The 27,993-nt window shown below is 43.3% G+C and overlaps 1 protein-coding gene across 3 annotated transcripts in view; it reads right to left on the bottom strand.

Moving 5' to 3' along the window:
* LOC104353807 (PH and SEC7 domain-containing protein 3) overlaps positions 1-27,993 on the bottom strand; it is an 88,471-nt gene that overhangs the window by 6,674 nt on the left and 53,804 nt on the right. For 2 of the 3 annotated variants that reach the window (XM_086480542.1, XM_086480544.1), the window contains 5 exons: positions 19,542-19,585; positions 10,894-11,087; positions 8,309-8,379; positions 2,292-2,449; positions 1,263-1,407 (listed from right to left, as the gene is read on the bottom strand). In XM_086480542.1, coding sequence (XP_086336668.1) covers positions 1,263-1,407; positions 2,292-2,449; positions 8,309-8,379; positions 10,894-11,087; positions 19,542-19,585 — 612 coding nt within the window. Of the gene's footprint in view, positions 1-1,262; positions 1,408-2,291; positions 2,450-8,308; positions 8,380-10,893; positions 11,088-19,541; positions 19,586-24,501; positions 24,519-27,993 lie in introns of all 3 variants that reach the window. The other variant, XM_086480543.1, reaches the window with a different exon arrangement.

Genomic DNA, 27,993 nt, shown 5'->3' with positions numbered 1-27,993 from the left:
ACAGGGCTGTGTTCTATTTTTTTCCTTTCCAGATTAAATGGAAACAATGAGACAAGGAAATAACGTGCTAAACGGAAGAATCATGCAGAACAATGATGAACAAAAAAGCTTTTTTTGGTGTCTGGGGGTAAGTTATCAAAGCCCTATACAGTATTTTTAAAAAGTATGCATGAACAAAAGGTAAAACCACAAGGATGAGACAAGTTAGTATTATTCTGTATGAGACATGTTTTAAACTTTAACCCAGAAGAGAAGACGAGAAGTTGGTCACCACACTGTAAGGAAAAGGCTACTGCCGCAGAGAGGGAAAAAGCAGGGGTGACATTAAAATCCCACTCCCTTAAAGAAATGCAGATTATGAGACAGTGGTTTCTATGGAGTGTTGCTAAGCTATGAAGATGGCAAAAAAAAGGCATTTAAGAAGCAATCCAGCATGAGCAGATGACTTTAAAAGCTATAGGTGTATATTCGTAAAGTATACACATAGGATTGGGATCTATCACCTCTGTCACTCTGTCAACCTGATCAATGCAATCAATATTGTGTTCTTGCCAGTGCAGGAGGGCATGCATCACAGCTCCCAAAGTACACATAGCTATGGGCACAAGCACCAGACACAGCCAGTCTGAAACAAGCAGAAGTAGGTGGGTTTTATGCAAGAAGTAGTAGAGCAGTGAAACTCCCTGCTACAGGATGTTGTGGAAGGAAAAGCTTATTTGAGCACAAGGGGAGATCAAAGACATTAATGTAAGAGACAGTTTACAAGTACACATTAAACAGGAAATCCATGAGCTGAAAAGGGTTGGAGTCTGGGAAAGTATTGTGGGAGAAATATAATTGATGCTTGCCTGATGCATCAGCTTTCACCTTTTATCACCCCAATAAGCCAAAGACTAGAAGTATGTCCATTTCTTCTAAAACAAGTGGCAATAAATACTCAGATTCAAAAAAACACCAGTCAGTATTTGAAGTGTCCTCTGCAGAGCCATAACCACAGGATGAAAGTTCTGTATCTGATACTATGAACACTGGTGATGTTTTCTTTTCTTCAAAAATATAAAACAATTATATTCAGGTCTTCTCCTTCACTCCCCCCACTTCAAATCTTGCATCAGGAAACAAGCAAGAGATTTACTGTGCAAGCCCCCTTCTCCTAGGACTGCTAGTGGCAACAGCCACAAACCAACACTAAGTACCACCATCCAGTCTCCAGCCAGCCAGAGAAACGGCCATCCCCTACCCTCTATAAAAAAGCAGCTCACCTGAGATAGCTTCGTTGTGGTGGCTGGCAGGAGCGGGCGGCTGAACTTCTTCTGAGAGCCAATTGCCGCTGGAAATGGAGGTGCAGAGAAGACAGCAGCCACACAGTTAATCTTGTTGATCCAGGTCAGCATTTCTTCTTGGCTCCTGGGGAAGAAATACATGTTAAGCAGCTGTTGACTCAGTCTCCTCTACCTCTTTTCCACCCTTTCAATGGCATTTTAAAAGGAAGAATAACCAGAACTGGACAAGTTTTAAAGTCTGCTCAGTCTTCTAGTCTATCTTTGCAAGAGGTTAGTGTCAGGTACCTCAGTCACAGGCTGGCTTGTGATTAGGTCCATAACTCACCCTAGCATGCGTCTTTTCCTAATCCAATCCATATGACACAGGCAACAGAGCCAACCAATGCCCTGATTCAGACACATGTCCTAAGGTCTCAGCTGCGCTGGACACCACAGATCTCCATGAAGTTTCACATGGATCTCAGTATAAAAGGGCTCATACACAAGACTGATCAACAGGTTTTTAATGTCAGAGGCAAAAGGCAGGTCACCTGTTCTGTCTGGATATCACAGCCTGAAGAACTTAATCAAATTATTCTTGTATTAAGTAGTAACTTTGTTTCTGACCAAAGTGTATCTTCTAGAAAGACATCTGGCTAGGACCTGATGACATCAGGAGACAGACAATCCAAGACTGCCTTTGGTCATATGTTTCAATGATAAATCACCCTGACTGTTAAAAGTTTGTGCCTTGTTTCCAAATTGAATTTCCTGTGGCTTCAGCTTCCAGCTGCTGCATCTTGTTATGCCTCTCTCAGCCAGATTAGAAAGCCTCTCAAAACTTGGTGTTTCTTTCTCATGAACTACTTGAGCACTCTAATCAAATCACAACTTAATCCTATTTCTGACCAAATAAACAGCCTGAATCCCTTAAGCCTCTGTTTTTACCTGTCCAGGCATGCATTTACCCCTGCTTCAGTACTGCTTTATTTCCTCAACAATCAGCACAAATCAGAAGAGAGCACTTACTGGGCTTGGAAAAGCAGGACCCTCCAATCTGCTGTTTTAAGCTTGAGGACATTTGGTTTCTTCTCATAGTCTGTTGCCTTGGATGCAAGCGCATGATGCACGCTAACTGCATTCTTCAGATCTTCCTCCGACAAAGCCTTTTCTGGCTTATATTCATCCTGCAGGAGTTAACAAGGGAAAAATGTCATCTTATTTCTCCTTTTTCCTTAACCTAGGGAAAAACCTTGTTCCATAGTCATGAATTGTATTAAAGTATACGAACTGAATGCAACCTGACTTAAGCACCTGTATTTTCCACTATCTTTAACATCTTTCTCTCTCTTTCTCTGTTTTTGAGAAAGGGAGAGAAGTAGTTCCACTACCTGCTTGACAGGAAGGTTGTAAACAGGAAGTATCTGACTATCATAACAGCTGTGGACTATATGTATTCATTTCAGGAATCCTTCGTGGCCAGCTCCCCACCTCCACTTCTCAGCTGCTGGTTCCCGCTTGGGTTCTCAGCCTCCACTGCTCGATTTTTTTTTTTTTTTCCTCAAATAACTACCTTTCTATGGCCTTCTAGGCAGGCCCTCACAGAATGAAGAAGCTTCCTCATCAGTCCCCGCAAAGCATATATAGCAACTTCCTCTAAATCTCTCTGCTCAGCGTCTGCAAATGGCAAGCACAGCATCATCCAGGTTTCCAACACAACAGTACCACTCCTAACACCAAATGATAAAGGTTGGGAGTCAAACTCCTCTATGTTGCAAGCATCAGCCTGGGAGCAATATTTGATCTCCTGAGTGACAGAAGCTGGATGAGGGCACAACCACAGTACAGCCACAAGTTCAGTTTAAAGCCCCAAATACTATAAATTGCTTGGGAAAGCCAGGAGCTTTTTCAAGAGAAAGTCATTTGCCAGCAATGGTGCATACGCAAAGTTTCTGAAGCAGAGGCCAAAGCAGTCTGCAACTGACTCCATTTCTACTCCTTAGTACATCACACAAATCAGTCTCATCTGAAACACCCACCAAGGGAGAGAGTGTGATGGCTGCAAAACAGGAATAATTCCCTGCAGGCGTGAGAACTATTGATCCCTCCACTTGAACACAAGAGTTAAGAGATGAGGTTTAGCAGGCAATTGAGTGCAGGACCCAGAGCATGTGCAGGGACAGCACTAGCTTAAACACCCAGAGAAAAGCTAGTTAACATTCACAAATTGCTTACAGGGCTTATCTGGCAGCACAAAGACCAGGGCTGCAGTCAGAGGCAACTACAGCACTGTTGAAGGCATCTGTGCTCTCAGTCAGGCTGGGTTTGGTTGGGGCTCTCCAGGATGAATTTTAATGGATAGGGAGTCACCAGCTGTGGTGACCACCTCCCAGAAGGGAGGACAAAGCATTCTGTTCCTCTGCCACCTCTCATCCTTCCTCACAGAGGTCCAGCTAGTGCAGGCTTCTGCTCAAACACTTCACCCAAGGAGATGCAGCTAACCAGCAATACTGTTGCAGCACCACCTCCACTTGGGGCCAGACAAGGGCACAACCTACCAAAGATCTAGCAGGCCTAGCAGAAAGGCAGAGCACTGCTGCACAGATGACCAAAGGGTAGCCTTCAACCTAAACATCTGTGTCATAAGGGGTTTTCAAGGTCTGGCAGTGAGCGAAGCCAATGTCCTTCCTCTCTCATAGCTTGAGTCCCAGCAAGCTTTGGAGGGATCTCCATATCATGGTGGACTTTGCCTACAGTGCTTAAGGCACTCTCTAAACCTTCTTCAAGGAAGATTTGGGAAAGTCCCTAGCCAAAGGACAAGAACTGGAGGAGGTTGTCCAACGTGTGGCCCAGCCCCATCTTGGAGATGGAGGAAGCAAGCCCCCACATCAAGCTCTTTCCTTCACAGGTTCAAAAGCTGATTTATTTGATGGCAGTTTTTGGGGAAATGACTGGCTCCACTGTCCAGGGAGACAGGGAAAACTTCAGGGTCAGGAAATGAGCTTAGACAGGCCTCAGAAAAATGATATTCTGGCTTTTCTCAAGTTACTGCCTAGAGCCAGTGTCAGCTATCGCCTTGCCTGTTGCCTCCCAGCTTCCTCCATGAGATGCATCCAACATCCACAACCTGCTCTGTTGTCTAAACCTGTTTCAGAAGAACTCCATATTTGGGCAGTCTCAGAAGCAGTCCCAGCTGAGAACCCCTCCTTACGAACTGAGAGCATTCAGAACAATCCTTGCTAATCCCACTGGATCTGATGGCTGCAATTTACCTTGACAGCTGGGGCTCTGCCAGCTTCTCCAAAGGCACTGATCAGCATATGAGAAACGTCTCCACATAGCTGGCCAGCCTCAAAGAAAGCTGGAAGGACGTGAATGTGCTGTCAAAATTCCTCTTCTAAGGCCTCCAACTCTTTTCAACTGGCAGGGAATGCTAGGGGAGCAGGAACATCCGTATCTCCTATGCCATCAAGGACAGCACGTGCTCTGATGTGCTGGTGTCAGCATGGAGGTTGAGCTGACATGGAAGGCAGCTCACTAAAGTTAGATCAAGATAGTGGCAAGAAATATATAAGGAGCCAGAAAGGAACTGTGACCTTTCTACCAACTGAAGGAAGGCTGATGTGAGTGCTGCACACAACATGACAACATGCTGAATTAATCTTTCTCAGACTCCTCAAGAATGACTTTCCCACATCCTGCTGACCTGGAGTCTGCATGTTTCTAAACCCATTTTTGATAGACCAGAGAATGTTATTTGGCTTTTTATCAGTCAAGGTACTGTGGGTGGATATCTCTGCTCAGTTGCATGACAGCTGCAAAATTCTTTCAGAAAGTCTCATCACCAAACACTTTACATCATTCTGGCATTTCTCTTTTTTTTTTTTTTTTTTTTAAATATATTTTAATAGAGGAAGCACATTTGAGAAAAGTTACATAAAAAATACCTGAAAGACTATAAAGTGCAACATCAAAAAGCAAAGGTGTTGCAACCTCACAGAAGAGGCCGAACAAAACACCATGTTCTGCACTGCTTGTCCAGAAGCAATTTCTAGCAAGGAAGCAAGGTCATCCTTATGTCCTCTCCTTATAAACCTCTCTTCCGTATGCGTATCACATTCCATGTCAGTCTAGCGAACAGACATTCTGTCAGGCTCCTACTTTGCAATTTCCTCTTGCTATGAACAGAGGGCAGGAAATTAACCTTGGCCTGAGGATGCCCAAAGACAGGGCCAACATGTCAAACCTCTTTTTATATAATACTGTTCCGGCATGTTTAGTTGGCTATTTGTGAATGCTTCCACCAAGCCCCTCCGGTGGCCTCTGTGCTCACCAATTCAGAAACCATCTCTCTTAAATCATTCATTTAAAAATAAAACAATATGCAGCAGAAGAATTAGCACTGGAGCAGTTCCAGTGGAAAAAAATAAAATAAAATGTGGGCACAGAGACAAGACTGCCCAGATAAACTCCTCAGTAAATCTCAGGAGACCACCATTTACAAACCAGTCTCACATACAGCCTTTGACAGCAAAACAAGGAGAACTGGACTGGTATGCAAACAGAATCGCAACAGAATTGGGATCACACTGCCCGCTAGGGGAAATCACAGCTGCTACAAACAGTATTTATATTACAGTAGTGTCTTGAGGGAACAGCTGAGTTACAGATAAACACAGAATGCAATAGTGCAGAGGTTTGTACATGTGTCTGTGTGTATACAGCACATAGAACAGTGAGATTTCTCTCTCCCCTGCTTGAATAGCACTCAGTGCAATGAAACCATCATCACAGATGTTACCTCCACAGACATATAGCTACACAGATAATGAGAGAAAGAGGGGAAATGTGTGTGTACATATGTGAATGCACCCTCCTCTGTAGCACTCCATAATCAGGAAATAAGGCAAACAGAGGCAAGGAAATCCTTCGCCCATGACTACTGCCAGAGCTATGCATACCTAAAGGCAAATCAAGCTGTTCCAAAATGTTCCTGAACTTTCTGAAATTAGGATAATTTCAGTCTCCTGGTATATTGCAAAAGGGAACAACAACCAGCAACTTTTATTACAACAGCTTGGTCTAGCTGTGTATTTTAAAATTCAGGCAACCTCAACTTCTGTGACACCACACCCTTAACAGACTAAAGTTTATTTCAGGGCTGAAGCAAACCCCTGCTGGACCTTCCAGAAATGAAGGGGAATCAGAAGTTGTTGCACAGCTGCAGCATGAGACACTGTGGCTGAGCAGGGGCTGGAGGCACCCTGGGGAGGCTCACAGAAGTCCCACCGCTCTGGGAAGAAGTCACTTCCCATCAGGCCCCTCTGTCAGCCTTTTAGGGCACTGAAATAAAGGCCTTGCTTGTCACTGTGCTACACTAAGATGGCTTCAGTGCAAGTGTCTTCAGGACCAAGTGGGAGAGTGCAGCTTTGCAGAGCAACCACCCTGTAATCACTGAATTCAAATGCTGTGACAAATGCAACACAGACAAATAAGAAACAAATAAGAACAACTCCTCCAGCAATGCATTTCATCCTGCAAAGATGCAGTCAGATGTGAAATTACTCTCTTGCTCTCCAAAGGATGGAGGGTGAGAGTGGGCAGAGCAAGCATTCTGTAGAAAATTTGCATGCTATATCAGCATCTCTATATTTTGTCAAACAGAAAGCGTTTTAAACTAATATGCCAATGATACTCATAAAAGTATTTAATTAAGACTCTAAAATAGACAGCATCTCAATTTCGTCCCCTTGAAAGCTTATTAAACCCCTCTTAAAGATCAAATAAGAAATTAACTAATGTGTTATGGACAGAGCCTTCTTACTTCTCAGGGAACAACACAGCCTTTTCAAGTGAACACTAGAGATCACTTATTTCAGAAATCAAAGCAGGTGATTCTGTTTCACCCAGGAAAGGGCAAGTACAAACCTGCTATGAAGACCACTTTAGTAAAATCTGAACCTGCTGCCAGCAAGAGGACCAGAGGGAAGTCTCAGCTGCAATTCAGCAGACTTGGTTCTAGGCTCTTGCACTGGCTTTGAGCATGTTATATCCAACTTTCAGCCCAAATCTTCCATCCTGACTGCAGATTGTTTTGTCTATTTCAGGATTTCAGCCCTCTCAAAAAGGTACTGCACCCAGAGCATTCACCTTGTAAACCTCATGCTATAAAAATTTGATCCAAATCACTCTCTTCTCAGAGACTATCCAGGTTGGCTCCAATGAAACCAACAACTTCAGAAAGCCACAAGGGAGGAGAAAAGAGCAGTATCACTTGAACTTGCGCTCTGGATAGTTGCCAAACATAATGGAAATGTAAAAATCATTTCAAAGGAGCATAATTCTACAATACAGGGCAGTCTGGACAAACACCGCCTATTTCATGAATATTTCACCTACACTGGGGGGCAAAAAGCCTTAACAATCTACTTGGCTGCTACCATTTATTTGATTTTGACAGTTCTCACTCCTATGTTGCATTTCATGTTCCAACAGTATAGTTAAAACTGTACTAAAAAAAGTATCCTTTTATCTTTCCGTTTTGCTGTGGAGCAGAAGCTGCAGATTCCTACCAAAGCCTAGCTGTTGTTTATTTTTTTTTGCAGCTAGTCTTGCAGGCATTGCAGAAAAGTATATTATGAACAGATGGGAAAGGAAGACAGCCTTACAGGAGAGGAAGTCATATGTATGAAATGCAACGTTAAAAGCAGCCTAGAGGAATGCATGCAAAACACAGAGAGATGATGCTGTCTTTGCTGGTGAAGCTGACTATTTTTTCAGCCATGAGTGACAGCGATGGTATAAACTTGAATTGATAGGGTGCACAGGTGGACGGGGACAATAGAACTGAACTTGAAAGCGTGAAAAGGGGAAGGGTTTTAATAAAATGTTTCAGGCCTGAATGCGTGTGTAAACAGGGTGGGGGGCAGAGAGAGCAGCTACACTGGGTGTTAGAGGGAAAGCAGAGGTGGGCTGTGAGAGCGGAGAGGATGCCTGCTGCTTTATCCCTCTTTAATTAGTTTCCAAAAGACAGTGATTTCCCCTACCTTCTGCAAGTACAGGACCGTTCCCTTCAGCACAGCATAAAAGGTTTTCCAGCCTCGCTTTCCCCGGGGAGCTGCAAAGAAAACAAATGAAAACCCATTTAACTTGGATCCATTTTTATACTTTGTCTAGGCAATAGAGGAGCTACATTAGTCCTGTGTTAAACCTCCTTTGTACTCTCCTTTTCAAAGGACAATGCAACTCAGCACAGCGCCCGCACATACCTGCTGTGTGAGAGAGTAATAAAACAACCCTGACGACAGCTCTGGACTGGGTCAAAAGTGAACAGCAGCAATGCAGAAAGCAGGCCAGAGAGATCCAGTTTTTGTGCTCTTGCAGGTAGGCAGATGCTGCCCCTACACAGTGAGGTCTGAGCTCTGTGTTGTGGCAGTTTTCAGAAGGAAACACCCTTTCTCCATGCCACAGAAAGCTGGAAGGCACTGCTCAGGACCAACAGGACACTGCTCAGAAAGCAGTGCCTCTTAAGAGCACCCTTCCCCCTTGCCCCTGCTGCACACCTGAGTTGGCACTGAGTGGTCAGATGGCTTCTTGGTCCCTTCCCCTCTTCCTACCACTGCAGGAGAAGCCAAAGAAGAGAAAGGAGAAGGGAGCTAAACTAAGGAGGAAAAAAAAAAAAAAAAAAAAAAAAAATTATCCCTCAAGAAATCTAAAGTCAGTTGAAGGCTGAAGAACATAACAGAAACAACATATCCAGCCCACAAATTCCGAGAAACAAGCACCGGGGAGGAAAAAAAAGAAAAGGCGGTGGGGGAGCAGAGCGGGGGAGGGGATTCAGCATTAAAGCTCCAGTTTGAAATTCTGCTGCAGTAGAGAGAAGGCATAGGCTGTACCGTCACAGTGCCAGAGACTAGAAGCCTGCATCTAAGCTTACTCTCCACCAAGCACACACCACTGACCAGCATCAGCTTGCCTCTCTACTAAAATTAATAACCTGTGCACAACCAAAGCATCATCCTCAGAAAGGCATCCCATTCTGATTTGAAAACAGTAAGTGATGGTGAAGAGGTTATTAGTTCCCTGCTCCTAAGTTTAATCATTCTCATCTCACATGATAGGCCTTATTTCTAACTGGCATTTGTTCAGCTTCGAGCCATCGGCCCCTGTTATATCCTTCTCCTCTAGACTGCCTAAGTGCTTCAGCCCTCAGTATGCCATTCCTGAGAAAATACATACAGCATGCTAGCGCATCACTTAATCAGCAATACCGCACAAGCTTCTATCTGCCCTGCAGTAACTCCATTAGGAAATGAAATATGAAAAGGTCTAACTAACTTTAAAAAAAATAATTTCATTTTATTTGCAACTGGAAAGTCAGAATGTAACTTTTTCAAGAGGCGCATGACAATGAGAGACAGATTTCTAAGATATACAGGAACTTGTCTGAAAACAAGGCCCTAATTACATTATTCACAAAAGCATTATCCACAAAATGCCAGCATCCACTGCGCTGAATAATGGGCAATTCTGATTATTTATAATTAAAGAAATAATTTAATAAATGCAACTATATACAATTACATAAAGTTAAATAAACAGAAATTTAATAAAAAGAGGAACCTATTCAGAGCATCCAGCCATTGCAAAGAATGAAGTCGGTTTGATTTTGACACCTCTGTTTGGATTTAGTTGAGTAGCTGTCAGCCTCCAGCTTGAAAACATCAACGTCCAATTATACCTTCTAAAATATACTAGCAGAACATGCAAACACCAAAGAGCTTAGCTGAGCTAGGAGAGAGTTGCAGTTACTAGAATGCCATCACAAAGTCAGACTTTGCCTTCAGGATTCAGCCAAACAGCATGAACCACAACTAAGTGATCATCAACGATCGGGGAAAATACAGATGCTCTGACTAGCCTCTGCTGTTTCCAAGACCAATAGAAAACAAACAAATGAAGATATCCAAACAACAAAACACACATAGGTAAATCAGAGGCCTTCAATAATTAGTACACCACAAACAGAAGTGGGACAAGAAGGAAAGAGGACAATTAAAGTAAAAGAAACAGCTAAATTGTTACAAAAAAGGGGGATAGATGGCATAAATCTGTCTATTACCAAAAGCTGCTGAACTGCATTGGGTATGTAACCCAAGGCTAGGAAATTAGGGAAGGGAACGCTTACAGCATCTTCCGAATAGAGATAAAGAACAGCCTTTCTTTAAAGACAGACACAGAGTGAAGGGGAGATTTGAAACAATCTGGTGTCACATAAGGAAAAGAAGAATTACCAAACTACTATGAAACAGCTACCGTAATTCACTTGAAATTGTCTTCTCTTCTGTAAACCATAAGATTCACTTTATTCTAGGACAAAAGACTCACATTGCTTTGCTGTATCCCATTACTCATTACGCTCATACGTTAGAGCTGTTGCAAATGGGACTGAACATTGTAAATCCTGGCCTAATAGTGAGAGTGGATAATCCAATTGCTGTGTTGTTTATTATTGCTGCAGTTTCCTCTAATGAAGCAGCACTATTTGCCTTTAGAAGCACATGGGCTCATTTTAAGTGGCATTGTGCAGAAATAAAAAGAAAATGAGACATCAAGAGTGAAGGATACTCACTTTTCTTTCCATCCATATCCGCATGGATTTTCCGAGCCAGAAATCCAGTTTTATAAACAGCAGCATTGGGGTCATGAGGGATGTCCAGGAATGGGTTATTTGAGTTTCCAATTCGACTAACAGCCTTCGTCTGGCTCCCATTATCCTTTTCATCTGTACCATCCGAGTGAGACTTTTTTTTCTCTTCTTCATCTCTTAAAAAGCAGTGAAAACCAAGCATGAACAAGGGAATGATCAGCAAAGTTTCATCTCAGCAATTCTTGCACACTTGTTGTCTTTACAGGGGGCCCTATTTAGAGAGAAACTTAGATATATACCAAAACACAGTTGGATTATAGCAAAGCTTCAGTTCTCCTACTTCAACAGCACAGGACATAAGAGACAGATTTTCAAAAAAGCCCAAGTTTCCCTTGTACAATCTCAAAAGGCAGGATTTCAGGAGTGTTCTGTGTCCTCCAACTTCACTTATTTTTAATTCCACTTATTTAAGTGCTAAAATAGGAAATACTTGCCTGCTGGGCTCTCCTGAAAAATCTCCAATCTCTTCATGAGTTCACATGTAGATTAAAATAATTAGATTACTACAGATCACTGTGGCTTACCCCTTAACTTAACATATGAAACACAGACTCTACCTCCTTTTCTTTATTTTCCTCTGCAGACTAGCATAAAAGTAGTAATTTAAAAATAAAAACTACACTAGGTGAATTATGTTATCTGTATTTTAGAAACAAAATGCTGCTCAAAATGTTATTTATTAGGCTAATGTATTCAACACAGCTCTTGGGGACAACAATGCGATCCCTTTCAGCAAGTCACAAGCATTGCTGACTAATAAATGCCTTTTTGCTTGTCACAGACAAATGCAAAAAGGACCAGGCAACCTAGAAAACAAAGGGTGTCCATCACAAGAGTAGGATGATGGTTTTCAGAGAAACACAGGCCACTGAATCTGGGTGGATGGTGTATCTGGAGGAACCACAGTTAGCGTCAGATTACAGAGCAGCCCTGTATCCTTTGAAGTCCACACGCATTCCCTTCCAGGTGACTGGGTAGGGCATGTCAGGGAGGATGAAGGCTGCCATTGTAAAGTCATGGCAGCAATGCTTCTCCTAAGATCAGCACCTGATTTAAAAAAAAAAAAAACATCTTTATCACTTGAGTGTAATGATGGCTAATAGGGGGGGTGGACTTCAAGCTGCTGTATCTCAGTGGACCCAGATGATCAGCACAGAGAATGAGCTCAGCAGACCTTCCAATCACACGCATACATTCAAAGGCATGTATCAGATGAGGATTAGCAAGGCATATGTCAGTCCAAAAGCTTTTTTTGGGGCACGCTGCAGCCATGTTGCTTATGGGAATGACTATCCAAAGAAATGTCCTCCAAGAACTGCAGGCTAGAGTGACGATCTGTGTTATTCTGATCTCCACTGAAATGTTCTTCTGGGGAATAATTTAGTCTGAGGGGACACAAGGATAATAGACTGGTTCGAGAACAATGAAACCAAATCAAGAGACAAAGTGGCTATATTAGTGAACTCAGCAGTGCCAGGGAATGTTCCCAGGCATTTGACTTTGATCACCTCATATCAACTTTGTGCTTCGCATAGTCTCAGCCCAGAACACTCCCAAACAATTTCCGGACACCGTTGAAGAATTAGAAGAGTCAGGCATTATAGAGGCAAGCATCTTCTTCTGGAGAGTAAGACTTTTCAACAGTATGGATATGGATGCTACATATCAACATTTCACCTGAGAGTCACACAAAGGTGCCAGACATTTGATTTAGTTGTAGAGATATAGCCAATGTGGTGCACCATACCTTCATGGTATGCAAGGTCTCCTGATTAAGAGGAACAAAACCCGAAGACCTGATTCCTGCAAGGGAGAGCAGTCCTTGCATCTTTCAGCCTATTGATACACATCTTCCTACTCCAGAACAGAGATCTGCAAAAAACTTTTTGTTGGTCAAAGCAATCTGGATTTCTTCATGTATACTTTGGTTGAAGCCCTCTCCCAACTGAAAAAGTGTAGGAATTTCTGACAATTTGATTATTCCCACCCTTCCTGTGTCTACTGCACTTACTAGCTGCTGGCAAGTCTGGACCATTGGGTGACACGTGTTTCTTAGATACGTGTCCATTCCCGGAGCAAATTCTCTCAACACATGTCCATGGTACCTAAACCAGACTAAAAATCTCTCATAGGGCACAAGCAGTCAGGCTGATTTGTCACACAGAAGAGCCTTGCAAATTCTGGGGCCTCAGCCAAGGACACAGTGGATTTCTCTTTGTCAGCAGAGATATACTGCAGTAAATGGCTTAGCAATTTTTGGGAATAAGCTATCTCTTTTGGAGCTATGGGAGCGAATTATCTTATACTGATCAACTGTCCTGTGGAAACGTACCAGTGCCCTTATCCAAGCAACCACAGGTGTTGTGATAAGCAGTCCTAGGGATCCTGGACACCACTAGTGTTGGGGGTAGTGCTCTCAAACTCTGCATCTCTGGGGCAGTTGTTAAACAGGAAATCTTCAAAAGACAAATGCAGAGACAGCAGACAAGGACAAAATGGCTTCTGCTGTCATGACTGCTGGTAGCATTGAACAAACCTTTAATTGGTCCTTTAATCTGTCATTGAAAATGGGACATCCTTGAGACTCAGAATCCAGAGGCACTTGTGAGAGCTGAGCACTCTGACAAGAGGCATGAGGTCAAGATGCGTGAGCCAGTCCTTAATATACAATGAAAGGAACCAGAGAGGCAAGGGGGACTCATTACAGAGAATGAGAAACAGATGAACAGCTGAGACAAAGGAACTAAAAGGAGTCTCCATCTCCCTCTGATCTTGAATATGGAACATGAGTGGAAATAAAACCAGGTGATCAGGGACTTAGTTCATCAAATACTCCATGTTGCTTCAGCGGTCAAGCATTAAGAAGAAAACAGGATGATTTGGAGGAGTTTCAAAGTAGCAAAACAGTTCTGGTATTAGACTTTGCTTACCTGCCCTCCAAAGTTGGCTGAATAGATAGGTCCTGTATAGGCTTTACCAAGGATGTAACAATCTGAGCTTCCCCCTCACCAGCCTTTAGGGTATGGCTGCAGGAAGGAAGAGCTGCAGAAAATTCAGCTAGCCTCTGGATACATGCACCTGAAAACTGATCTTTGTTTGAAACCGTGGCCTGTGGCAAGTACAACTATTTCCTCATCCTCAGATGGCTCTCACAGACGATTCAAGTCCTGTAACATGCCCAGTGTGACGGCCTCCAGTGATGTGGGGGTAGGAGTCAGTGGGCGGTGTCTCAGTGCAAGTATGTTCAGTCTCACAGATCTAGTGTCACACAAGCAGAGCTCAAGTCCTTGTCAGGGGCAGGCTCAGTGCCTCTCTTTTCCATTTGGTACAGGAAACTGCACAGTCCTTGTGCCTTTTGGGGGAAAAAACACCACGTTGGTTCCATCACACCTTTCAGTAGCAAAACATCATCATGAGGATCCATCTAGGTTTGCAGAAAACTTAAAAGACATTTTCTGTCTTTGATCAGCAGAGGGAGAGAATTTCTGGCTCTGGAAGTGGTTCCTCTGGTGACACCTCTCCAATGACTGAAAGGGGCTGATGCCTGTGAACCCTCTTGTAGGTTCCACTTTCCATCCACAGAAAGTGAGACCTACTAGCATCTCTGCTGTGCAGGGTACTGGTGACAGGAAAAAGCTACCACCTGTAGAGTTTCTCCAAGACTCCACTTAAGGCACATGATATTTGCAAGGTTTCTCAAAACAAGGAGCTTCAGTTCCACCTCCTTTAGCTTGTCTCTTTGGAAAAGGACCTGCAGATTGAGCAGTAACCAGGGCACTAGCTGCCCATGAGAACCAGCACACCAAAGCCAGAATATTCTTGCTCTATCACTTGAAGACACAGCATTGAAATGGCAACGTTTTTGTTCCTAAATGTGTGATCACTGACAACCAGTACCTCATAAATACACAGGTTTGAAAGACATGCAAAAATGCACATGTTGCCATTTTGGTGAAGAAATGTATTTTTGTCTCTCCCCAAAAAGACCCTATACAAGAAAGTCCCATTTTTGTCTTCTGGGAGGAAAACACCATCCAGTTCTCTGAGTAACAAAAACATTTCTGTATATGGTCAGATTTGAGGCTCTGCCTTGGAAACTTTGAAGTCAGTGAGCTGGAAAGACAGGGTCAATCCCTTCATTTAAAAAAGTCTGCTTCATCTTTGCATTTGTTCAAATAGAAAACTTACATAACATGGCAAAAGACTGGGTTTATCCATTTAAAAATTGGCATTTAAAAAAAAAATCAGATTTGTAATATATATGAATCTGTGGAACTGACAGTGTATGTATGAGGAAATTGACTTAAGAAACCAGTGGAGAGAAGTTTTGGCATCTTTCCCAAAGGAAGGAGAGAAGAAAAGAGAGCCAGGTGATTACCACCTGACCCCTCTCTAAAACTCATCATGAAGCCACAAACAGGAAACGTACTAGAACTTGGGAGATGAAGAGTTAATTATAATGGCGAGAAATTTCTCTGATTGACCTAGAAAAAGGTAAGCTTCAGCACAGATGTCTTCGTAACCAGCCCTGTCTCAGTGTTGCAGTTTGCCACAGGAAACACAGAAAGGATTTGGCAGCGGCCCTTTCCCACCATCACTGTCTCAAAGACCTGGCTGGAAGATGATTCTTCCGTGCAGTCCAGAAAAACAAAAAGGAATATACTATGTCCATATCTAAACTTCTCTGGAAAGAAAAGTGCACCAAGTAGTTAAAAGACATGTGATTCTCCTGAAAACTATGCTGTCCTGCTGAGAGAAAGCTTTCAGGATATAACTGGCTCAAATGCAGCCATTCGGATTTGCAATTTTTTTAAGCAGCACATTGGGATTTCATATGTTAGTTGTAGATCACCATTCAGCCTATTTTAATATAGTGATTTTATTATTCCTATCACCTTCAACAGGAAGTGGACATAATATTACACACAATGGAGAACAATAATGTTCACCACCACATTTCCATGTAAACATCATGCAAACAGAACATACTTAGCTCTGGCATCTTTGATATCAAATTAATTTTTCTTCTTCAGCTTAAAGCTGACAATAATCAGTGGAAAAGCCAAAGGATGAGAAACATCTACAAAACCTGGGCCATAATATTATAGACAGTGGGACTGAAGGGATGTTAACAGTTCAATTAACCCATCTCTTTACCTCTAAGGCTGGGTCCACCCTTCCTAACCTGTTCTAGACAGAATAACAAGTTCACAAAAACCTCCAGTGGAAGCAGTTCCATAGCTCATCCAGGCAAACCTATGCCCTCATTTAAAAGGCTTATTGCTAGGAACATTTTTTTGATGGTGAACCCAAGCTTCCCTTGTTTCAAACCTAAGCCCATTCACAATGGGTGTGAAAAATAATTTACATCCTTCTCCTCCGCAACAGCCTTTACACACTGAAAAAAAAATACACTGAGTTCCCTGTCCTCAGAGCTCCCTTCTCCAACTAAACAAACCCAACTCTTAATCTCACTGCTCATGTTCACAGGATTTGAATTCACTTCATCTTATGGGTGATGTCAGGGTTGAAGAACAAGAGTTTACCATTTGAGTATGAAAAAATCTCATGGAGATATCAATTTCCTCAGGGAAACTTAAGCAGCATGAGAAATTATGACACAATTATTTGGGCTACATGCACTCCAGTGACCTCAGCACACTGAAAATACGACGCATTGGGCTAACTGGATGAAACAGTACATGGCTTCACTGCAGTCAGCAGGAACTTTTGCCAGTGAGGTCTGGTCACTACTCAGTGCTTCACTTGCTCTTCAAAGAAATGAACCACAGTCCAACAAACAGGAGAGATCTACAACCATAAGCAGTAGAGAGGAAATATAGAATAGGACAAGAGACATCATATTTCTAATGGTTAGTTTTCCCATACTGCTTTTCTCCCAGGACACTGGACAATAAGGTAGGCAAGAGGAAATGGCAAACAAAGTAAACAGCAAGCCAAGTAAATAACAGAACATTTTCTGGCACATGTGAAAAATAACCAAAAAATCTGGGGGGTTCAGTGCAGAGTAACAGTGTGCATTCAGGAGCCTATATTTACCAGTTTAGGGTAAATTCCAGGTCAGATCTGTTTGTTTTCCAGATCATGGTATTTGATTTGCTTCTGGCCTTTCAGAGAACTCGAACCTGGAACTACTGCAGAAAAAGACCTGTAATGCAATTTTCTCTTCCAGAGCTGTATTCATGCTTCCCTGTTCCTAAAGGACAAATGAATACTCCTACTGAAAGCCTCTGGAACACTTCTGCTGATTAAGGTGCCACTTCTCTTGACTACAAAATTGGAGTCAATGGTAGCCTTTTCTTTCTGTGGGCTTTGGATCAGACTGTAATTCCAGTGGAAACGGACAGCAAACCATTTAGGATGACACACCTAGCTCACAACTAGTAAGATAACGATCATGTAGCAGTCTTCCCCCATCTTACACATCGCTGTTACCCTCCCCTGCCTATGGACTTATTGTCAGTCATTTATCCACCAAATAATGTATTGCCAGAGCAGCTCTTAAACTGTTCCTTAGCTCGTAAGTCAGTCTTAGATCCTCAGAGGGATTCTGGCTGGAGGAAAGAATTTCCTTCAACATGCCAGCATCATGAAGGACCTTATGCTAGGTTCTTCCACCTTTGCCTTACCTCCCACTTCTTCCCCTGCCAACTGCATTAGGGAAGCAAAGGGACACTCTTTGGAAAGGAGACAGGATCTTCCTCAGGCCCATCACAGCAAAAACAACCATGTCCCCTTCCTATACACCTTTCTCTGCAGATCATGACAGCAGAGCAAAAGAGCGATGTGCCTCCTCTCTCTAGCTCAGGCAGTCCTGGGGCTCCTTGGGGTGATTACTGTACACCATCACACATCTCTGTAAAAGTGAGGAGAGAGATCTTCACACTCCCTTCTTCAGCCAGCACTCTCAGCTCTAAAGATAAAGGCACAACATCTTTGACTATGCCCAGTATATATATATTTGTTTCTCAGCACAGGAAGTATTTGTCAGTATCAGTCCCAGCTATCTAAGTTTCAGATTGGAATGGACAATTGGCCTCTTTAAGCATTCTGCTGGGAGAAGGTGCCTTTACACCCACATCCCAAAGTCTTATTTAAGGAGGATTCTGATTTCTCTCTCTTCCAGCCTGCTTGCAGTTCTTCCCCAAACAATTCATTAGCAAGGGACATGGACTGGACTAGGTAAATACCGAAGTAGTTCTACCCATACAGGAGCAAGCTATCTCATAAATCACCTTGACTGAAGCTCGTGGGAGCAGAGCCAGGCATAAGCCAGTTCCCACCTGGAGGCTGCCCAAGTATATTAGACATGGTATGGTCTCTTGACAACAGCTGGAGGAAAATTCTGACATCAAGAAAGTCACATAATGGATTCTGCTGGGTCTAAAGTACCTGTGAGAGACTGTCTTGCAAACAGCTCTGGTGTTGTGACATGTAAGACTCACACAGCGTAATCCAGGTCCAAGACACAGTCTGGGAAAATGTCTCCCATTGTGCTTCTTATGAGGCTCAGAGCTGGCTCTTCTTGATGATTCCCCTTAGCAGCGCACTTTCCTCACTACTGACATTATCTAATACACTTCTGAACAGGGGTTGCGATCCCAGTTGGGACCAGCAGTCCTTGTAAGAGAGGTAACACACCCTGACAAGAAATTAATTTGCAGATGATGAATTTAAAACAAGGAAGATCAGAAACCGATGGGCCTGCAAGACCTATGTCAGTTGTCAGGACTTCTAGCATAAAAGATGCAGGAGCATGCACCCCAGAAATAACATTGTTCTTAAGAAGGTGAGGTTTCAGATATGTAAATCCATGCAGGTGAACATCTTGTACAGCCAAAATAGATAAAAGACATCATTCTTCTATTTTACACCAAAATCTACTGTTCTGCAAGTGGAAAAATCTAAAGCAGACGCTTCTACTCTTTGCTAGCATACGTACACAACATGAAACCTAAGCACAGAGAAATGTCAGTTTAACACAATCAGAAATTGAAGCTCTTTCTTGCCTGCAGTATTTCTCTAGTTAACAAGTGTAGCCTGCTGAAAGCAGCTAAGGACGAGGGGATATCAGACATTGTCCAATTTATCATCTTTCATATTAGGTTGTTGTCAAGTTATCCATAGTTAATCAGGAGACAAACCAAGACAATAAATCAACAGCAGGAAACTCAATCCAAGATGTGCGTTTCTATTCAGTGGTTCTGACACAATGTACGGAAAGATAAAAGGAGAAGTCAACTTCTGTTTTATTTATGCAGTCATAGAACAACAGAAGATTTAATTTCTCTCTTTTAAGGCTGAAGTTTCCTACTAAATGAAACATCCTCTTTGCTTACAAATGCAGTTGGCTCCTATCGTTAACAACTTCCCTGGCAGGAGAAACGGATGAGGCAGTATTGCCAGGTCATTCATTAACAGAAAAGCAAACTCATTACACGTACACTGGCTATCTTCTACAGGATCTGTAGATGGTGACATACAACATACAAACAGATCACTACACAGGTACTATTTTTAAACTACTAATTTCTATGCAGTATACTTACACTGCCCATTCCAGCTTCTCATTCTTGATTGAATTGTAGAGTGCCTGCAAAGGGAGAGAAATGAGATGGGATTATTGTTTGACCCCTGCTACACATAACATTCACATGCTGAGGAAAATTACCTAAGTAACATCAGTGAGCAAGCTGTCTCTGATCAAGGAAGTACCATATCTACTCATGGTAACACATCTGCTCATGGTAACACAAAAGTGTTAAGCAGAAATCTCATATAAGGAAAAAAAAATAGCAGAATGCAGGGTTTGAGATTACAGTCATTTTCTCAAGGACTTTTTGGGGTTATGTGGTTTGGGTGTTGGGTTTTTTTTTAAATAACCTCGTTAAGTTCGCAAAAGTCACAAGACTACAGCCTTGAAATTCAAGGTCCAGTTTAGTTCCCAATAGTCAGTTAGATTTGTTTGTCACTAACTTTAATGGGGTCAAGATTTCACCATATGGGCTTACCTGTAAAACTATGTCAGAATAGCTATCCAAAGCCCCTGAGCCTCATAGACACCTGAATGGTTTCCCAATTACACACCCAACATAAACACATTTCCAAGTGCAAACCAGAAAATGAACAATAAGCAGCTTTTGTGCATGAAGATCAATGTCTTGGACTGCTGCCTGCTAACACTGTTATTCTTTCAATTCATAGGACATATGACAGTAGATTTGACACCAAAGGTCACAATTTTGTTGTTGATACCAGCCTGCAAAGAAAAGGGTCTGGAGGCTGACTTAAGCCTGAGTGGGTATCAGACAGTTGGGATGGATTTCTTGAGAGGGAGTAGGTACATCACTTGGATAAGTGTGACTGATTTCAGCCCTCCAGTAGCTGATACATACAATGGATAAATGCCTGCTATTACTACAAGCTAATGGAGTTCTTCAAATAGGCCAGTTGACTCAAGCAAAGTATTTTGGTATGGAATGTCCCTGATTCTCACACTTATAATCCACATTTGTAATTTACCTTATATACATAGCTAGATTTACTCCCTCTGGCACATAACTCCTACACAGCCTCAAAATATGTTAACGTGTAGAAGAACTGTTGATGCACATGATTACCAAGAAGTAGCACATCAAGTATGAACAAGCCTGAAAATCACATACTATATTAGCTATGACACACTTAACAGAAGCATTAGCATTTAAATTGCCTTAACTCTGACCCAAAACAAAAATAATTTCGAAAAGTGAAGAGTTGAAACTAGTCTTGTGCACATGCCACAGCTGAACAACAAGAATCCCATGAGCATACCCCACTGCTCATCCTGTGATCCACTGGCTCCTTTCTGAATCTTGCACAGTCAATTTGAAGATCCTTAATATTCAGCTCTGTGAAAATTTGGGTCAATTGAGACATACACAAGCAGGTCAAACATACTGGTACAACTTGTCTCACATTGATACTACACATGCAGCAATTTTTAGTCAGTGTACCAAAAAATTGGTTTTCTCCAAGCAACAGAACTGATACAACCACCAGGAGGAATCATCCCACATCCTACTTCTACTGAGCTAGCAGAAAGAGGTCCCCAGCCCTAACACAGCTTTGCTGTGCTACTCACAGGAATATGATGAAATATTTCCAACTCTGAAGTTTTTACCACCTATTTCTGTAAATCCTATCTTCTCCAAACTTGTATAAGGAGCTCTGAACCAAAGGCAAACAGGCAAAGATGAAGGAAAGAGCATTGCTAGCAGTCTGTAGGCACTTTGCTTAACTTTCAGGGGAGAGCTATCAAGAGATTTTAAGACCATCCTGCAGAAAGAAAGCAAAAGATAGGGCTAACATTTCTCCTACCATGCAGCCAGCAGTCCAGCAGAATTAGTTGCACCTCCATTTTTCTGCACAAGCTGGTGCTGACACGAATTCCCCGAGGAAGCCACTACGTTTCTCATGATTTGGCCAAAGCCTCCTTCTTACTCTTCGACTTGTCCTTTTCTTCCTACTATGATTAAAATACACTCTTACATTTGGAGCCAGAAAACTACTTCCAAATATAAAGTAAGGAGGCTGTATTTTTTTCCCAGTTGCCTCCCCACTTTTTCAGAAGCAGCATTGTCTGGTCCCCCCCAGTTGGTTGGATGAGCTTTTGAAATGTAGGAAAAACCTGGCCTGGGATATCAGAAATGGCTTCTGCTGCGCTCTGGCCCAAACGCCTACAAGATTGGGTCACGACCTTTGAAAATGACTACCTGCCCTGTGTAGTGCTGTACTGTTTTTTATGGGATTTTGCTGCTAAGGAAGTCTCTAGGGATCACTACAGCCAAAGAGCAGGACAAACAGAAGCAGCGCTCCAGATTGCTGTAGGAACAGCAAATGCCCCAGGCTTTTGCTTTGTGGAAAGTGACATGTGTTTGTCCCAGTCTTTAATAATGAGCCACACTCCATCTTCCTTCTTGAGGGAGTAACAGACACTAACCCATTTGCATGGCATACATCTGAAGGAGGACAGAGTGTCCCCTACAGAGCAGCAAATAGAGCCTCTCAGAAAGTCTCTGCTATTTACAAAAACAAAAGAAAACCCTAGAAAGTAGCCACAGCCTGGGCAGCTGTATACAGGGTATGTTCAGTGTGTCTGCCAAGCACGTCCAGTGAGACTTCAGTCAGTAGACCTCTCAAGGGATGGAGATACATGAGTTCTCATGCCTGCCCCCTGTCCCACCTCACTGGCAGAGACTGCTGCCAGGCTGCGCACTCATCACTGCACTCACCAGTCTCTCAAGTGTTGCTTTACATTCCTTCTCCAAAGCAATTTACACTTTAATGTTTTCCTGATGTCTACTGGGCTCTCACGTGATCTGAAGAAGAAAAATTTCCTCCTCCGGTGTTTTGCAACCAGTAGCAGAAGTGTACAGCCCAGCACCTGCTCTATCATTTATTTCATGGCTGTTTCCCAAGGCCCTGATTCAGACAGCAGCTCTTTTCAGCAGACATTTCTCCAGAGTATGATTAAATCAAACAAACCTGGAGACGAGCACTTAAATGCTTCACTAAATTGCAACAAAGCTGATCAGAGATTATGGCAGGGACATGACTTTCACCACACTCAACTAGCTACAAGGATACATTTTAGTAACTCACATTTTCTCTCTGGGAAATGAAAAAAAAAAAGCTCCAATTTAAAGCACTCTTACAGTTTGACAACAATCATAGCTTCTTACCTGCTAGACTGGGAAGTGCTTGGCAAATTTTACATCTAAGCCAGAAAAATGGAGGCTGGACCACAGCAGGGAATACCAGAACAAAATACTGCATGGGTCTCATCTTCCAAGCTGGACCGATACCACTTGGAAAGGGGAGAGACTTCCCATCTCTTTTGGCACCCAATGCTACTGTAGGCAGGATGCAAACCCCCAGCTGCTGACTACTCAGCGGTGTCAGACTTCACTGCTTCAACTCTTAAGCTCTACTACCCAGACTGCAAAAACCTTCTCCCTACAGCATTCCTCTTTGTAAGAATACCTGATATCTGGGTCCACCACACCTGAGGCCCAGCACTGCTCTAAGCTCCCTGGAAAAACAAACGCAGTTTTGAAGGGCGAAACTCCTGCATAAAACAGTACACCAGGCAACATCCTAGACACCTTCCTTATTTTTACTCCAATGCTGTTTCCTACAGCTCCAATTTAACCCATAGCAGACTGCAGTGTAAAAAAATGGGATTTGTTACATATTTGGGAGATTTGTTTGTATTTGTTCATAAACCGGGCAAGAAACTTACACTTTCTTTTTTAAGTGGAAGCTTGTAATTCTGCAGGAAGCTGCTGAATTCCACCCCCACTTAAGAAGCTGCTGAATTCTATCCCCATTTCCCCTTTGGTAAGCAGGTAGGTCAGCAAAAAAAAAAAAAAAAAAATCCAGATTTTCACAAGCTCTCACCAATTGGTACTTTTATTCCAATTGGAAAGCAGAGCAAAACTATGCAGGGAGTGCTTCTGAAAACTCCTGTTTATTTCACAAAGCTGCCAAGCAAAAAAGGTCACTCACTATCCTTACCTCCCTCAAAACGTTCTCACATGCATGAACCATTGTACTCATTTAAATAGGCTGCTTTTGGCATCTGCCGACTGCTGGCTATGCTTTGAGTCAGCCTCTGCATGCAGAAGCAGTGAACGAAAGAAAGGCACAATCAGGTGTGCACACAGGGACAAAGACATAATGAATTACTCAGATACCCCTCTCAGTAAATCATCTAGGCAAAGGGTCCCCAAAGCCTGGCCAGCAGGGTGCAATGTGTTAAAGAGGTCCTGGGGCACTGTGCGAGCCCTCCCCTCCAAAGGCAACACAGGGCTGGCTCTTGAAGCAGACTACTGACTTGCTGTCTGCACTAGCCCATCCAGAAAAACCTGTCAAGAGGGAAAGGTAAACATCACAGGTATTTCTTATACCTGTGCCTTGCACAAATCAGGAGTCACAAATGCCTGCCCTAAGCCAATAAACAGGTAAATCAAAACTGAGTTCAGAGAGCCTGCAGGGATGACCCAGACTGTCATCTCCAATTTTTGTTTCCTAGGGTCTCTGCTCACATCCAGTTCCACACTGATTTCTGGAGTCACTGTTGGGGGAATGATCATCTGACCATTACAGGAGACACCCTGGTTGGCTTTTGCAGCCCCCAGGAGAGGGATGCACTTGGGCTCTCTGATACAAACCTCTACCACCCTCCCCTGTAGCCATTGTCAGAAGAAGCCCTGCCTAGGGACATTTCTTCTTCACCTCCAGCCGGTAGCAGCACAGTTGATCCCAAGCAGCCAAGGAAGCCCCAATCACACCTCTACGCAAAGACGTGCTCAGTCTTTGCACTCAGAAGTGCTCAGTCAGAAGTTCAGCATCTCCCCCAGTCACTCAGTACTGGTCCATCGGTGTTGCCCCTGGGACCACAGCACTCAGCCAGGCACCACCGCTGGCTCCCACCATATGTTGTTTATCAGAGGGAGAAAAAAAAACAGCAACAGTAGCAGAACCTTAAAAAATGAAACAGGTTACAGAGGCAACAGATACCACACATCATAGGTGTCTGCGTGCAGTCCTGATAGGTGTTAATGTGTCCATCCTTTGGACCAGGGTGTGTGTCTGTGTCACTGCCTTCTGTCAGGTTTGGACAGGGTGCTACACATTGCTATATACCACTCCTGGTTTGCTGTTTTTGTGATGACCTGAAGGTTAACCCTCCCCCAGAACTGCTGCTTGCACACAGATCTACACTACTTCACCATGTCCTATTTGCCACCCTTCCCTAAAATCCCAGATCTTAGAATTCTCTCCTGTCCTCATGCACAGATCTGTAACACCTGGCAAGGCGAGGGTAAGGGCTCTGATCACTGAGTGCCTGTAGCTCCTTGCCAGGCTCAAAGTCCACACGCCCCCATGCCTCATGCATTTTCCTACTTCTGATGAGGATGCAGCAAGGATGCCAGAGTACTACCCCAGGAAGCCTGTGGGTTAGTGCACGGCACGGCTTGTCTGCTCATATCACTCTCAATTTCAAATTCCACTGGTTTGTACAACAAACGTTCTTCTAACAAGCCAGCATACATTATTCATAAAACAGCACAGAGCTGTTCAGCAGCATATGGAACCGATGAATGTTGTTTTGGTGTGGGTGGAGATAGGGTTGATAGGAATGTTTTAGGGGGAAGGAAAGGAGATCATTTCACCCAGGGAATTTCAAGTGCGTCACCAGCTGGAGGAGAACATTTCTCAGAGAAACTCCTCTGTTAAAAATCTGGTTTGTGCAGAAAAGGGGCGGGGGGGGGGAAGGAAAGATTGTGCCAGATACATCATCATAAAACAGAAAAAGGATGGTTAGCTAGGGCTCCAAAGAGCCAAGAAATTAGTGCCACAGAAGAAATGCATTTTCTTGGGGCATGGTGTTTGCTAGAAAAGATTTGTTCTCTACTTGCTGGAGTGTTTCAGTGTTATTGGTAAAGGCAGCACACTGAATTATTATGGGTGAACAGAGAAAAGGGTAGAGAAGTGTTTCTTGATACTGGAGCACCTACACAGCCTATTGCAGAAATTGTTTTATAGGCCCGGTGCATTTGCAGGCAGGACAGGCACAGGCACTCTGCAATTCAGTCCATGGCTGCAAGAAGACAAAGTCTGTCAGGAGGAGAGACTGCTGGGCATGCTGGGTCACACGGATGATCCTAAAGTCCTCTGACTCACCTTGCATGCAGTCTGGGTTTACTCTCCAGGGAACAATGGTGTATCAATCCACAGCATCCTTTTCACAGGTTCTCCTGCTGGCCTGCAGCTGTGATACCTGCCTGTAATACACCCCTGGGATGCATCACCTAGTGCAGCCTGTATACATACAACTGCACATGTGCACTCATGTGTGCACAGAAACACCACCTGATGTTTTTCAAGGTGATGATAGGTCCTTGGGCTACCTAACTTCTTTGACGCTGGCAGCAGGCCAGTCACCATGTTGGTGCTTTGCTCATACTGGCTAAAGCATGACGACATATAATACTTTCCAGTTCGGCAAAATAGGCTAAGTCACATAAGTGCAAAGTATCAGAGGATTAAGTTTCTGAGACACAAATGGGTTAAATCTGTTTCCTGCCCTAAGTCAGCTAAGTAGGCACAGAAACAGGTCTTGAGCATTGTAATTACTAAGTATAGGGAGCAGGCAGTCCAGACACAAAGGGGGAAACATACCCACTGAAATACAGAAGAGGACAAGATTGGACATTAGGAAAAATTTCTTTACTGGAAGAGTGGTCAACATTGGAACAGGCTGCCCAGGTGGAGTCACTATCCCTGGAGGTGTTCAAAACACATGTAGATGTGGCCCTTTGGGACACGGTTTAGTAGGTATGGTGGTCTTAGGTCAACAGTTGGACTTCATGATCTCAGAGGTCTATTCCAACCTACTAATTCTATGATCCTCTAAATCAAGCGCTGCTTGAGACTGAGGGGATCTACACGGCATCACTGTCCAGAAATCCCATCCTAGAACTGAACATGTCATGAGCGGTGATGTACAAGCACACACACAAAGACTTACACTTATAAAAAGACCTCCTTTGCCACACTATGCATTGGCAACAACTTTCAGGTCTCTTCCACCAACACAACAGTACAGAAGAGCTAAAGTTCAAACACAAATTGGTTGTCTAAATCAGTAACATCTCAGCAAAATAAATGGGCAGATAAAGAACAGAAGAGGGAACAGATAATAGGAAAAACAGGGCTGCCCAAAATCACAAGAACAATCAGTGGCAGAGCCACCTGTCAATCTTGTCATCTGGGCAGGCATCACTTGATGGGCATGCAGGGATCTTCTCAGCTCTCCGTTAACACAGCTTTTACAGGTCTTAGATGCTCCACAGATATAAATACATTTGTGTGAAACAAGAAAACAGCACTACAAAGAAAGACAAAGGTGCAGTATGCTCCCCAACTTAACTGAGCTAGGCAGAAGAAGTGGGTATCTCTCACACAACAACCTAGAGCACTCAGGAAGCAGAAATGTGAATCCCACAGAGGGATGAACACAGAGCATTCATTACTGCAGTAGCTACCTAACTGTATCAGACACCATCCCTGGGAGAAAGTCCCTGCCCTGAGGACATTACACCATGGACACACAGTGGACACAAAGCCTGGGAGAGGGAAAAGAGATTAAGTGATTCACCCAATGTCAAAAGACCCAAGTTTCTGCCATAGGTAGAGACTCTTCATACCTAAATGCTCCCACTGAATACCATGCAATCATTCCCACGCCCAGGGTGAAAGTGATTGCAAGAGCAGCGCCTCAGAGCACCTGCAAGATGCAGCCTTTACTCCGGCATTTGCTGGAGTAACAGATACTGCATCAGCAACAGCCAAAGAATGATGGCCATGCTATTTCTCTGCCACCACCTTAGCAGTATGCTACTTCTTAATTACAGTCAATAAGGCCCTCAAAATGGAGGTTCTTGAAATTGGACTAACTAAAATACTTCATTTATTTCTATTTGCATTATTCTGATTAAAGCTCTGCAGCTGAGGCTTTAAAATACCATACAATCTGTAAGCCAGCAGAGAGTGATCCGCTAGGAACTACTGTGCAGCATTGGGATCTTTTCACCATAGCAGAGGAGGTTTCTCTCAGGACAGATACAAGATTTAGGGGAGAGTACAGGAAGACCCATGCATGTGCCTGCTTGTTTGCATGGACACAGACACAAGACATGGTTAAATGCCTTTGGCTGATGCTTTGAAATATTTCAGCCTCATTCAATACACTTTTGCAAATCTTCTAATCCCAAGGCAGAAAAAATTTGCAGCAGGAAAGAAATTAGAGGCATATTCAGTCACTGCATAAAGTTCATCCACCCCTTGGAGACACAGAGCGCCTTTGGGAGGGAGATGGCTATTAAAGCTCCTGCCAGCATCTACTTAGCTGGAGCGAGGAATGAGGAAAGAAAAGATACTGCATAGAGTGAG

Source organism: Leptosomus discolor, chromosome Z, assembly GCF_034619465.1.
Source record: "Leptosomus discolor isolate bLepDis1 chromosome Z, bLepDis1.hap2, whole genome shotgun sequence".
Lineage (NCBI taxonomy): Eukaryota > Metazoa > Chordata > Aves > Leptosomiformes > Leptosomidae > Leptosomus > Leptosomus discolor.
The sequence above is the reverse complement of the archived record's forward strand: the minus strand, read 5'-3'. Positions and strand labels throughout refer to the sequence as shown.